At 37.0% G+C, this 12843-nt stretch overlaps 1 protein-coding gene across 1 annotated transcript in view; it reads left to right on the top strand.

Moving 5' to 3' along the window:
• The window catches only part of ITGAL (integrin subunit alpha L), an 85063-nt gene that overhangs the window by 66911 nt on the left and 5309 nt on the right, over nt 1-12843 (top strand). Inside the window, exons 22-29 of the mRNA XM_026682273.2 lie at nt 908-987; nt 2274-2360; nt 3336-3411; nt 4203-4316; nt 5342-5410; nt 7355-7459; nt 8278-8373; nt 9357-9464. Coding sequence (XP_026538058.1) covers nt 908-987; nt 2274-2360; nt 3336-3411; nt 4203-4316; nt 5342-5410; nt 7355-7459; nt 8278-8373; nt 9357-9464 — 735 coding nt within the window. The remainder of the gene's footprint in view (nt 1-907; nt 988-2273; nt 2361-3335; nt 3412-4202; nt 4317-5341; nt 5411-7354; nt 7460-8277; nt 8374-9356; nt 9465-12843) is intronic.

Below are 12843 nucleotides of genomic sequence, written 5' to 3'. Positions count from 1 at the left end.
CATTCCCACATACCATTATAGGACCAAGGATCCTAAGGCGCTCCTAAGGATGAGTTACAATTTTCAAGTTGGTTCAGTTGCAATTCATCACAGCAATATGAAGCAATTGACCATCTTGCATTATTATTATTATTTTGTCTAATAGCATCCTATAAACTAGAGATTATGACTTTTTCCTAATTTTTGGAAGCAAAAGCTGCTTAAAGATGAGGCCTATAGTAAAACTGGTATCCTGAAATAAATTATGTGCTAGTTCGCACTTTACAAGAAGCCACTGTTTGCTTATTGGCTACAGTTTTCTCAACCATCTACAACGTCTGCCTCATATATTGTGCTAAATTAAAAACAGGAGTTTTCAAACCACAGCAGTTACGTTTGCCAAACCTTATATCAAGCAACAACAGCCCGATCACATTTACATTTGGCAACTGTTGGGTGAGTCCCGCCAATGTCTCTAATTTAGGCATCTTGATTGTGAATATAGAGGATCGGGTAGAAAGAACAGAAAATGTGTTTTTTTTTTAAATACACACACACACATACATACACATTGTGCAATGTCTCAGCAGTTAAAGATGCTGAGCTTGTCAGCTGGAGAGCTGATAGCTCAGGTTTGAGACCCTAACCCTGCACAGCAGAGTGAGCTCCCGTTCTTGCCCCAGCTCCTGTCTACCAAGCAGTGTGAAAGCATGCAAATGCAAGTAGATAAATAGGTACCATTTTGGTGGGAAGGTAATAGTGTTCCATGTACCTTTGGTATATAGCCATGATGGCCATATGACCATGGAAATTGTCTTCAGACAATTCTGGCTCCCTGCTCCCTCAGCGAAAAACATAGAATGAAAAATACAGTAAAATGCTTGGCAGACGTTGTGAACTGTCTCAGTGCTGACCTGCTCTCTCTTAGGCTTTGATTCAGCTTCAGTTTGGTGTGCTCAGAAATGTTGCCTGGAAAGAAACCTTGGAGATGATGGCGTATGTCACCAGGTAAACTTCAATTACTTATTTTATTGAACCATTGTGTTTTTATCTCTTTGCAGCCTTACTATGTTAGGTGCCAACCTAGAAAGTAAAATGAGCTGTCTTAATTTTAAATCCTCCACTTAGGATGAGAAGGGAGAGGAAAGATGAAAAATTAACAAAATTGGGGGGATCCGAAAATGTAAAGGTCTTAAAGAAAAAGAGGAAAGTGGATTGAAGAAAAGATTCAATTGCAGCTGCAGAGAAAACCAGGATAGAAGCCATCAATGTACAGATTCTAGTTATTATAATAGTAGTAGTACAGGTATATAGTACAGTACATTACTATAATGTACTACAGTCCTCAACTTATACCATAATGGAGTCCTTAATTTCTGTTATAAGTCGTGGTGGTCATGCAAGGCACTCACATGACAGGATCCAATTTTACAACTTTTTTTTTTTTTGTGGCTGCTGTTAGTTGAACATGTTGGTCATTAAGGGAACACCTCGGTCATTATGTGAATCTATTTTATGCGTGCTTTTTTCCACGGGAACCCACCAAAAAGGCTGGAAACCAGCCAAAATGTCATAAATCATGGCCATGTGATTGCAGAATGCTGCAACTGCCTGTGCAGCCCTCAGAACTCGGGATCTGTAAGTACCTTTTGGGGGGAAATCCGTTATAACTTCAAATGGTCATTAAGCAAGAACCAACTATCTGTATCAGATGTTGGAGAAAAATTGTCTGCACGTTGGCTACAACAAAATGTTGCTTTCATTCTAGCCATTGTCTATCCACTGCAGGATGAAGGCTTCTTTTGCATTCCAACCCATATGGTCCTGAGCTTTCTTTTGCCAATTGGGCCCATGATTCTTGCTGACATAATCTTGTTTTAGATCTCTTTCATGGGTTTTTGATCAAGTGGGATGCATTATAGGAGTGCCTTGGTCCACCTGCCATCAGTTCTTCTTGCTATGTGACCGGCCCATTTCCATTGCAGTTCTTTTACTCTCTTGACAATATTGTATACTTTTGTTTTCAAATCCATGTGCGGGTCTCTCTATCTTGTCTTATAATGCCGAACGTGTATCTTTCCATGGCTCTTTGTGCCACTCGTAGCTTTTGTATTGATTGTGAAGTTAGTGTCCATGTTTCACTGGCATATGTTAGAGCAGGAAGCACACAACTGATCAAAAACTTTTCAGGCATGGGGGAGGTTGTTCTTGTTTTGTTGCTTATGGATGCAGAAGTCTGGATCACCTCTGGAACGAGTAGTTCTAAGGTTATATTGTGCGTTACTCTCTTATAGTGAGAATGAGGAGAATGAAACTCTTCAAAACAACAGAGCTCTTCATAGCATCCCTGTGAAGTACCCCATCAACATCATTGTCAAGGGGTAAGACTCTTGGTTGCCTTTTCCCCCATTTTCCTCCTGTAAATGAAAGCAGACCTGTACACCGCTGTAGTGCACTCCATAATTAAGCAGAACTAATCTAACATCCAGAACAATTGAATCAGAGGGGATATTCAGCAGGTTCTGACCAGTTCTGGAAAACCGGTAGCAGAAATTTTGAGTAGTTCAGAGAATTGGTAAATGCCACCTTTGACTAGCCCTGCCTCCATCTATTATCTGCCTCCCGAGTCCCAGCTGATCGGCTGGGTCTCCTTTTGCTGCCCTGCACAGGAGAACGGAGCTGAAAAGCAGGTTAGTGGGGTGGGGTGGGAATGGGGATTTTGCAGTATCTTCCCCTGCCACACCCACCAAGCCAAGCCACACCCACCAAGCCACTCCCACAGAATAAGTAGTAAAAAATTTTGAATCCCGCCACTGAATCTAGTGACTGTGGGTCAGTCACACTCGGATCTAGTAACTTGACAAATACTGGTGTTTGAAATTCCTGCAAAAACTTCCACACTTATTTCTCAGAAGATATGACATTTCCTGGGCTTCCAACAGCTGCTTATTGTGGCTTCATCACAAATGCAGAATATACTCTAGGGTTACTTTGCTTGGTTCCAAGATTGGGCTTCTAAATGAGGTTTTATTGTGCAATTTGCTGTGGGGGTCATAGATTATTTGGCAGAGTCCACACCTTGTCAGCTTTGAGCTGCAACCCTGCCACTTAAAAAGACTGAATGGTTGCATAATGTCTTTTACCGGTTTATGGCGTTCTGTCTGCAAGTACTGCAGAATTATTTTTCCCTTTTCAGTTAGTATAATGGACAGTTAACTTCTCTTGGAGACAGTAAATTCAAGGGGGTTCTAGTAGTAATAAGATCTCTTGTTGTGACATAAATTTGGAGTGGGTTTGCCTTTCTCATCTTCTTCCTTTCTTGCTTGCTCATCCATTCCTGCTTTTGTCTCTTTCAGGTTGGGAACGTCTATCCAATACGTTGACTTCAGTTCTAAAATGCAAGAAAACAAGACCGTGACACACTCCTACCAAGTGAGTTAGCACTTGCAAGATTTCTCCCAAAATAAGAACTCTGTAATGTTTTTCATGTTCCAGTGGACTTGGGAGAAAGTGGCCCAAAGGCTCATTTTTATGTATTTTCATTTATTAAAGAAATTTACATGGCTGTCCAAGTCACACAAAGGTGACTCCGGGTGGCTTACTGCGTTAAACATTACCAACGTTATAATGATTGGTTGCACAGTCAGCCAGATGTTTAGACTTGGTTTGGATTTTTGTCCATCTATCAAATCTTTCCCAAATACTTGGGTTAGGCAGATGTTGTAGTTGGATGGTGTTAAAGGTCTTGTCACAGGATGTAAGCTGTTCCAAGCAAAGTTGCCTTTCACAATTGACCAATGGTAATGTTTTAAATGACAATGGTGTTCAAGGGATGCCCCAGATGTTTTGGGATTGCATCCAAGGCATCTATTACTATTGGTACTATCTTTGCTTTCTTTTGCCACAGTTATTCTACTTTTATTTGCAGGTCTTTGTATGTGATGATTTTCTCTTGTTCTTTGTCTTCTCTTCTGCTGTCTCCAGGTATTGTAATGTCCACTATCCAGACTTTTTTGTCTTTATTAATGACAATTGTTAAGTGTGGTGTGACAGATGCTTGTCTGTTTGAATTCTAAAGTTCCAGAGCACTTTGGCTTCTTCATTTGCGATTACTTTGTATTTGGTGATCCCATCAGTTTTTGCTTGCAGGCAAACAGTATTTCTTGCAGATTTTCCAATGTATCATTGTTGTTACTTTGCCCTTCACCTTCCTTCACTTCCAGGTAACTAACTGGGCCTTGGGGCCGTTCCCACCACCGACAATATTGGTATATGTCAAAGTGCCAATTAAAGTTCCTGCTGGACTGATATGGAAGATTGATAAAGTCCTAACTGCGGTAAGTCAGCTTACTTAATGGAAACCTACTTGAACTGTTATTCTGTGCTCAGATCTAAGCCCCCGAGGCTCTGTTTTATTTAAACAATCCAGTTGGTTCCATCAAAATGATCTATTGGATATAAGATCAAAACTTGCAATTTGGCAGGTGCAGCAGTATGATCCAAACCTATGGTGCACTTATAAAAGAGGTGAGGCTTGGACTGTGATGTGATACCCACATCTTACAGATTTTCACAGACATATACGCACTTTACAATTACCAGACACATTTAAATTCTTAAAAGAATACTGTGAATCTTCCCTGAGATATCCTTATCTTTAAATGATTTTGTCTAAGGCAAAGAGTGTTAATGTCATTTTTAAAAAATACAAGTGTGTTAGGAATTACAGGAGGAAAAAATAATGTCCAAGTTTACAAAGGCAGGGTGGATAACACAGCATATTTGACATAATCGATTCAGGCATACCTTTTCATATTAAAAAGTTTACAATTTACTTTGTCTGCTTGTACCACAGACAAGTAGCCAATATTTTGAACCTCCTTTTCAGATCACTGCAATGGTTCCTGTATAACCTCCAGTCTCATACTATGTTCCGACCTAATTATGTCCTTAATTAATGTCTTTAATGTTTACTCGATAATCATGACAGATAATCTGAGGCTATCTTATTTCCTGCATACTCAAGAATGAAAAACATTCTTAGGGTGGATTAATGTAGAATAGTGTTTCTGGCTGGCGAACTTTGGGAGTAAAAGCCCACCCACCTTCAAGTTGGAGAAACATTGAGGTGGGGGGAATCTTAGTTTCACTTTGTAGTTTACAAACTTTTTAAAAATCTTTCAGTAATTCTCTGAAGGCCTGCTGTCTAGGAAATCTAAAATAAGTTAAAGATTTTGATGCAGCAGCCTCTGGAGCATCTTGCTGCTTTAAGTCACAGCAATAACACTGCCCATTTCAGCCATCTGTTTGATGTTATACGTTTTGCATGACAATAACGTGGAATAGTTGGGTTTTTTTTCAGGATCCTAATGTGAATTGCCAGCCTGATGATCATAACAAGACCACAAGGAATTATCCCATGTTAATTAAGGTAGCTTCTGTCTCTAAATATGATGTAATATTATTAAGGAATTAAAAATATGCTGCTGTACAGGGGCAAGATGGACTGGATGGTTCATGTTATATAAAAAACAGCTGGGAGATGAAAGAGAAAAGGAAGCACAGATAAACCAAAGAAAAACAGGTACTGGTAGTCCTCGACTTACAACAGTTTGTTAATTGACCAAAGTTACAACGCCACTGAAAAAAGTGACTTATGACCGTTTTTCACAGTTATGACCTTTGCAGCATTCCCCACGATCACATGATCAAAATTCATATGGAAGCCAGATGCACTTAACAACTGGGTTACTAACTTATCAACTGTGGCAAGTAAGGTCATAAAATGGGGGGAAACTCACTTAACAAATGACTCACTTAACAACAGAAAATTTGGGTCAATTGTGGTCGTAAGTCGAGGGCTACCTGTACTTATTTCACTGAAATAGCCTTGAGTCCAGTATATTAGGAATAGGAGAGGGTAGAATGGGCTTTACTGATTGCCAACTCAATTTCTTTTAACAATAATAACCCAAAGACAGAATTTGTCCCTCCAAATTATGCTGAGATGGAGGACAGTCAGGAGTGGATTATATGTGTGCACATGAAAAATACTGCAAGCATAATTTTAGGATTAAAACCCTTCCTGGACCAAGTTCATATTCAGAGACATCTGGGAAATCTAAGAATAATTTTCACATAACTCTCAGCTATTATTTCATATCTAGATGATGTAAGATTCTCAGGAAAGAACTGATAACTCTTGTGTGCTGATACTTACCCATTGTTTTAGGTAACTTTGGAAACTAAGGTAGTAGGTTAAAGGTTTGATGGAAGAGGTAGGCTCCAAGCAGAACTTTGAAGAAACAAAGGAAATTCACTTCATAGGAATTAGGAATCTTCATAGGAATCTGGAAGTTAGACACTGGGTTAGAGATAGTAAGGTGAGTATTTTGGGGTTAGGGGAGATATTTGGATAACAGAGGTTGGTAGAGACAAATAAACAAAGTTGTTAGGGAAGGAAGGAAGGAAGGAAGGAAGGAAGGAAGGAAGGAAGGAAGGAAGGAAGGAAGGAAGGAAGGAAGGAAGGAAGGAAGGAAGGAAGTCTAAGAATGAGCAACTTCATTTTGAATTGTGCTTAATAATCAGCTATTCAAGAATTAATGTGTATCTAATTTTGAACTAATTTCTTCTTCTGTTCCTAGCAAAGACTCATTCATTCAAGAAATCCATTTGATAGAAAAAGCTGAATGTTTACGACACTCTCAAAAGTAGTAAACTATTCTAAAGGACACAGAAGATACTATTCTAGTCCCTCCAAGATAAAGAACATGAAGAATTAGGAAGATTCCCTATGAATATAGAGACCTACTTCAGAGAATTTAACTAAATCACCTCAGCTTCTTCCATCCAAATGGATTTCTTGAATGAACTGGGCATTTTATGCTAGGAACACATGAATAGAGTGAAATGTACTGAAATCTTTCTGGAATTGTATCATCCATCAGTTATCTTCTTATTTTTATTTGTGTAGATCATTTGGGGCATAGCCAGTTTCTTAAATATTTTATATAAATGGTGTGATTCATCATGGAATTGCTTGATCATTAAAACAACTAGCTCCCCAAGAAATTATTCCCATCTTAATGGAAGAAGGAACACCAGAAAGTACTCTACTGTCTGATTTATCTTTTGAAGAAATAGTAAGAAACAATTTCTTCTTACCAGCCTGGGACAGGGCTATGATCCAAAAATGTCTTCCACCGTCTTCTTTTGCAATATGATTATTTTCAAGGGCAATATATCAGGAGGCCTGCTATCTATGGGAATGTTAATTTGATCAAAATAAACTGCCATTTTAAGAAATCTAACAATTCCTAAAAAAGATGATGGGTGCAGGTGGAGCATTTCTTTAAATGCACTGTTTACTTTCTAGCACTGGGAAGTTGATGAATATCTTATCTACAAATGTGATCTTGGACAGATAAATTCCTCTACGATCAATGTTACTGGGATGATGTCTACACAAAGCAAACCAGAGGTAAAAACAGTTCCATAATTAATAATGGTTTCTAACCCCATTTCTTATACCTGAAACTTGGAGAATGGGAAATTGTATGTTTCCCTCATCTAATAGATGTCTGAATATTTCAGTAGGCAAGGACATTCATGAAGTGTGTGGATTGCAAAGGAAAGAAAATACAGACCTACAAAAAACTGAGATGAAGTATTAGGAAAGAGTCTGTGATGGGAGTAAATATCTAATTTAGCTATCCTTATGTCATGACATTATCCAGGTTTTAAAATAACCTGTTATTTCGTTATGATTTGTTTGGTTTTGCTTAGCATACTATAGGAACACAATTGCCAGCACAACTGAGTGATAAATTGCTGGACATCAAATGGTTAGATAGATTCAAGTTTTCTAACTACCTCTGAGAATCACAGATGTGTTAATGGATTTTGAACATGTTACAGTTGTTCATTCATACAGTACCTGTAATCTGCCTCACATAATCCTGTTTCCTCCTTTCCATCTACATTGCATTTGATGAAGTGACTGTAGTTACTTCATAACAAAATCGTATGTTTTATGATTAGCAGATTTTACTTATGAGGTGTTACCAGCCTCCAATTTTGGGATACCATAAAGTAACATGGCTTTCCATCTAATTAAAAACCTCAAGCAAACACAAACTTTTTTGTGCGGGCTATTTGAACTCCCAAAGACTTTGAATTTAGTTCTTGCACCCACATGTTTGAAAGCAAATGATTTGCTTTGATAAAAACTAGCATATTCGTTGTGTGATTTATGCTGCCTGATGCAATGTAAACTTCATTATCCTTTTATCTTGTCAGCACTCTCTTCAGACCCAGCTTCGCACAGCCTTGTGGGTTGAATTTGATACCAGAAGATACAAAAATATCTACAGTCATGAATTTGCTCAGGTTCAGGTGGGTTTGTGACTGGAATCATTTCTTTCCCCCCTTCTCTAAGAATTTTCTATATTCTTATGATATTAAAATCTTATGGTATCATTATCTTTTCTGATACAATATTCCTTCAGCCAATCCATGTATTTTAGACTGGAAGTTCTCAGAGCTATTCACAACAGGGGTCCCCAGCTACCAGGGCCACGGCCCGCTAATGGGCCTTGAGCCTTTTAGAATTGGGCTGCAAAAGTGGCAGGCATAGGTGTCCACTGCGTTTGCAAATGGAGCTGCATGCATGTGCTTGTCCGCTACACACATGGAACCTTCTCCCCTCCCCCTCCCTGCCAGTCTGCAAAGCCAAAAAGGTTGGGGAACCCTGAGTCGGAAGGTTCACATAAAGGTTGCAGAACACTTTTAAATTTATTTAATTTTATTCTTTATTATAATATGGTCAACTGACCAAACCAAGCTTTGATGCAATCTACTAATTTCACCTCCTGTATTGAATAAACCGTATCATCTCTTCAAATACAATCCGAAATCTAATTGGCAAGTAGGTTTTGTTAGAACCAATAAAAAAACACAAACAATTGGATAAAACATTCAAGATCCTCCAAATCTCCTTCATTTTCAGACATTATTACAGAGTATGTTCAAGCACACCTCCAGAATTGGTGTTCTGGGGGATTTTTAACTACTTTTTTAAGTTACTGCGTGAATTGAAAGGTCAAATATTAATAATAATAAATTGAGGAGAACAGAAGGGAAAATGTTATGAGATAATAAAGTTTGCATTATCAGAATCTTCAGCTAAACAGGAAGAAGACTTCATCTGTTAGCTATTGTTTTTAAAGCAACTGCTTAATAAAACTTCAATGGAGAAAAGATGGCCATATGCCAGTTTTAAATGTTTATTTATAGGATCTCACTGGCTGTAAAGATACGATTGTGACTTTATGCCTCCCTTTCTTTCTTTTTTCTCCTTTCTTTTATATGCCCTACAGGTCACAGAAATAGAGGTGATAATTATGATGAATTATCTCCCAATTATAATAGGCAGCGCCATTGGAGGCTTGTGCTTGCTTATTCTCTGCATTATAGTACTTTACAAGGTGAGAATTACTTTATTTCAGAAATCCAGTGCAATTCTGAGGACCTGAAAGTGGGCTCTTTCTGCTCAATTGGATTTAAAAAATGATTTGATCAGTAATATTACAAACTAGCATTGCCAACATTCAAAAATTATTCAACTCATCCATCATTACTTTATAATGTCCAAAGTATATTGTCAAGCTAGTTTCAGCTAGGATTATTTGAGATGTCAGAAATTAAGCCTAGGATCTTTTGCAAAGTGTGGACTGTACCACTGAGCGGGGATAATTTCCCAATTGTTTCCAATTATTGTTGATGTTGTCTCTGGCATGGAAAATTGTTTCACACATCCAAGAAAGTATGATTGGAATTCTTAAATTTTTAAGACTGTTCTGATTTAAATCTGATCTAGCTGCTCTACCACTTTACTTAAGTTTTTCAAACTTACTAAAGTTCGAAAAGAAATTTAATCAGAAGAACAGCATGCTTGTGGTCTGCTTTTTGGTATTTAGATTTTCCTGAAATATATCTCAGGAGAAGAGAGAAAAAACATTTGTATTTTTATAGCATTTCATCCATTTTTAAAATAATAATGTTACATTTCCACAATGATGACCAATAGCTCATTGCTTTCCCTGGGCTCTCCCAAAAGCATACTGGAGAATACACTAAGGTCTAAGCTAGTAATTTTTATATTAGGATGAGATCTTTCCTAGGGCAGAAACTTGGGAATTATAAAATGTGGCCTTATGCACTGCTCAGAACAGCTCTCAAAAATGTTCTTCAGCTGGGTATATAGATCAATGACATGAATCAGATTTCAACCCATTTGATTTTAAAAGGATTGTTTAGCTAGTTTTATACTATCCAGTAAAACTAAGTTTCATACATAAAAAATGAGTGTTTACATTTCCCACTAGAGACCATCAGCCTCTAGTAATTTTATTATTTAGGGCTAGATTACATATAGTCCTTGATGTATGAATACAACTGAAATGAAAAAATTCTATGGCTAAGCAAGATAGCTGTTAAGTTAGTTTTGCCCCATTTAACAACCTTTTTTTGCCACAGTTGTTATATGAATCACCACAGTTGTTAAGTTAGCAACATGGTTGTTAAGTGAATCTGATTTCTCCATTGACTTTGCTTGTCAAAAAGTCCCAGAAGTTGGTCACAGGACCCTGGGATACTGCTATTGTCATAAATACATGCCAGTTGTCAAGCGCTTGAACTTTTTAATATATATATTTTATTATTTACATATATAACTATTGAACACAATGTGACCATCCTGGCGTTTCTTCCGCCTTACACACTAAAATAAAAGACAAATAACATATGTACTATTTATACATTGCTAGTTTTGTACAGTTGTTTTTGACCAATATACTCATTTTGGTACATATATAGTGTCATATTCCGGGTCTACTAAGCCTAATTATTTCATGTTCCAACTCCCACCTCTCAATTCCAACCATTGGTAAAATCTGTTCCATATGTCGCAATATTCTGTCTCCCCTTTGTTTTTTTAGTTCTAACATTGTCTATCCAATTTTGCGCAAACAAATATTTTCTTTATTATCTCCCTTTCTGACGATGTATTTTCATTTTTCCATTGCTGGGCATATACCATTCTCGCTGCTGTCAGAATGTGTAATATTAGATATATTGACCCTTTATTATAGCCCTCTGTTGTAATTCCTAGTAAAATAGTTCTGGTTTGAATTCTAAATATCCAACCATTTTTTCTAACCACATCTGGATCTGTTGCCAAAATTCCCTTGCTTTTTTGCAAGTCCACCACATGTGGTAATATGTGCCTGGTAGTTGTTTGTATTTCCAACATTTCGGGGATGTATTGCTAAACATTTTAGTCAATCTTGCTGGGGGAAGATGCCATCTGTAAAACATTTTATACAAATTCTCTTTGTATGATGTGGCCAATGTTAATTTCCTGTTTCTTTCCCAAAGTTTTTGCCAACTATCCAGTTCAATGTTGTATCCAAAATTTTTGGCCCATACCACCATTGTCTCCTTAACTTGTTCTTCCTCCATTTTATAGTCTAGTAGATATTTATAAGTTACCTTTATCAATTTATCATCCATCCCCGCTAATAATTTGTCTAGTATCATCAATTCTCTATTGATACCCCACACTTTCACATCCTTCTCATAGCATGATTGTATTTGTAGGTATATGACCACCACTCCAATTTCATCCCTTGTTCTTTTAGTTCTAGTCTAGTTTTCAATTCACCTTTTTCGTTTAATATGTCCTTGTATGAGACAATTTTTCCCCATATTTATAAGATTTGGATGTACCAGCGCTTCCAGAACGGAAAGCCAGACTGGTATTTTCATATAGTTTTGTTGTTTGATTTTATTTCATTTTATTTCAATATAGCATGTCTTATGTAGTGCCTTTGGAAATATTGATCTGCCGTGTTTCTTCCATACCAAAGGAATGCATGCCACCCTAATTGAATATTGTGGTCCTCCACCGTTAGTAATCTCCTATTCCTTAGGGTTATCCACTCTTTTACTCATGTAAGTGTTGCAACTTGATAATACAAACCCTCCTTTTTCTTTTGATTCTTGCAATAGTTTCAATTTAATTCTCAGTTTCTTTTCTCGCCATATAAATTTTGACATTATTTTATTCAAATTCTCAAAATATTTTTCTAATTTTATAGGTATATTTTGAAATTTAAAAAAGGATCTCTGGCACAATATTCATTTTTATTGCAGCTATTCTGCCCATTAAGGAGAGTTGCAAATTCTTCCATCTCTCCAGATCCACCTTTATTTGATTTGTTAATGTAATTATCCTCTTTGTTATACACCTTGCAGTTAAATAGATTCCTAGATACTTCACTTTCCTCACTATATGAATGTGTATTCCTTTTGACAATTCATCCTTCTGTTTGTCATATTCTTGGTTATCATTTTGGTTTCTTCCTTATTTATTTTTAGTCTGGCTACTTCTCCATATTCCTCCAATTCCTCCATAAGTCTCTGGCCTGATTGCAATGTTCTTCTAAAACAAAAACTAGGTCATCTGCGAAGGCTTGTAATTTGTATTCTTCTCTTTTAATTTTCAGTCCTTTAATTTGCTCATCTTTCCGAATGATCCTCATTAGTACTTCCAATGTTAGAATAAACAGTAACGGAGATAATGGACAGCCTTGCTTTATACCTTTCTGGATTGCAAAATTTTGTGTCACCTTGCCATTCACTATTACTTTGACCCTCTGTTTCAAGTATATTGCTGTAAACATATTTATAAATTTATTGCCAAAATCCATGTATCTTAATTGTTGTAACATAAATTTCCATTTCACATTATCAAACGCCTTTTGAGCATTTTGTATTTCATAATATTACAGTATGTCTAATATT

This window comes from Notechis scutatus, chromosome Z (genome assembly GCF_049901735.1).
Source record: "Notechis scutatus isolate UNSWTSFEM ecotype Mainland chromosome Z, rNotScu1.2, whole genome shotgun sequence".
NCBI lineage: Eukaryota > Metazoa > Chordata > Lepidosauria > Squamata > Elapidae > Notechis > Notechis scutatus.
The sequence above is the reverse complement of the archived record's forward strand: the minus strand, read 5'-3'. Positions and strand labels throughout refer to the sequence as shown.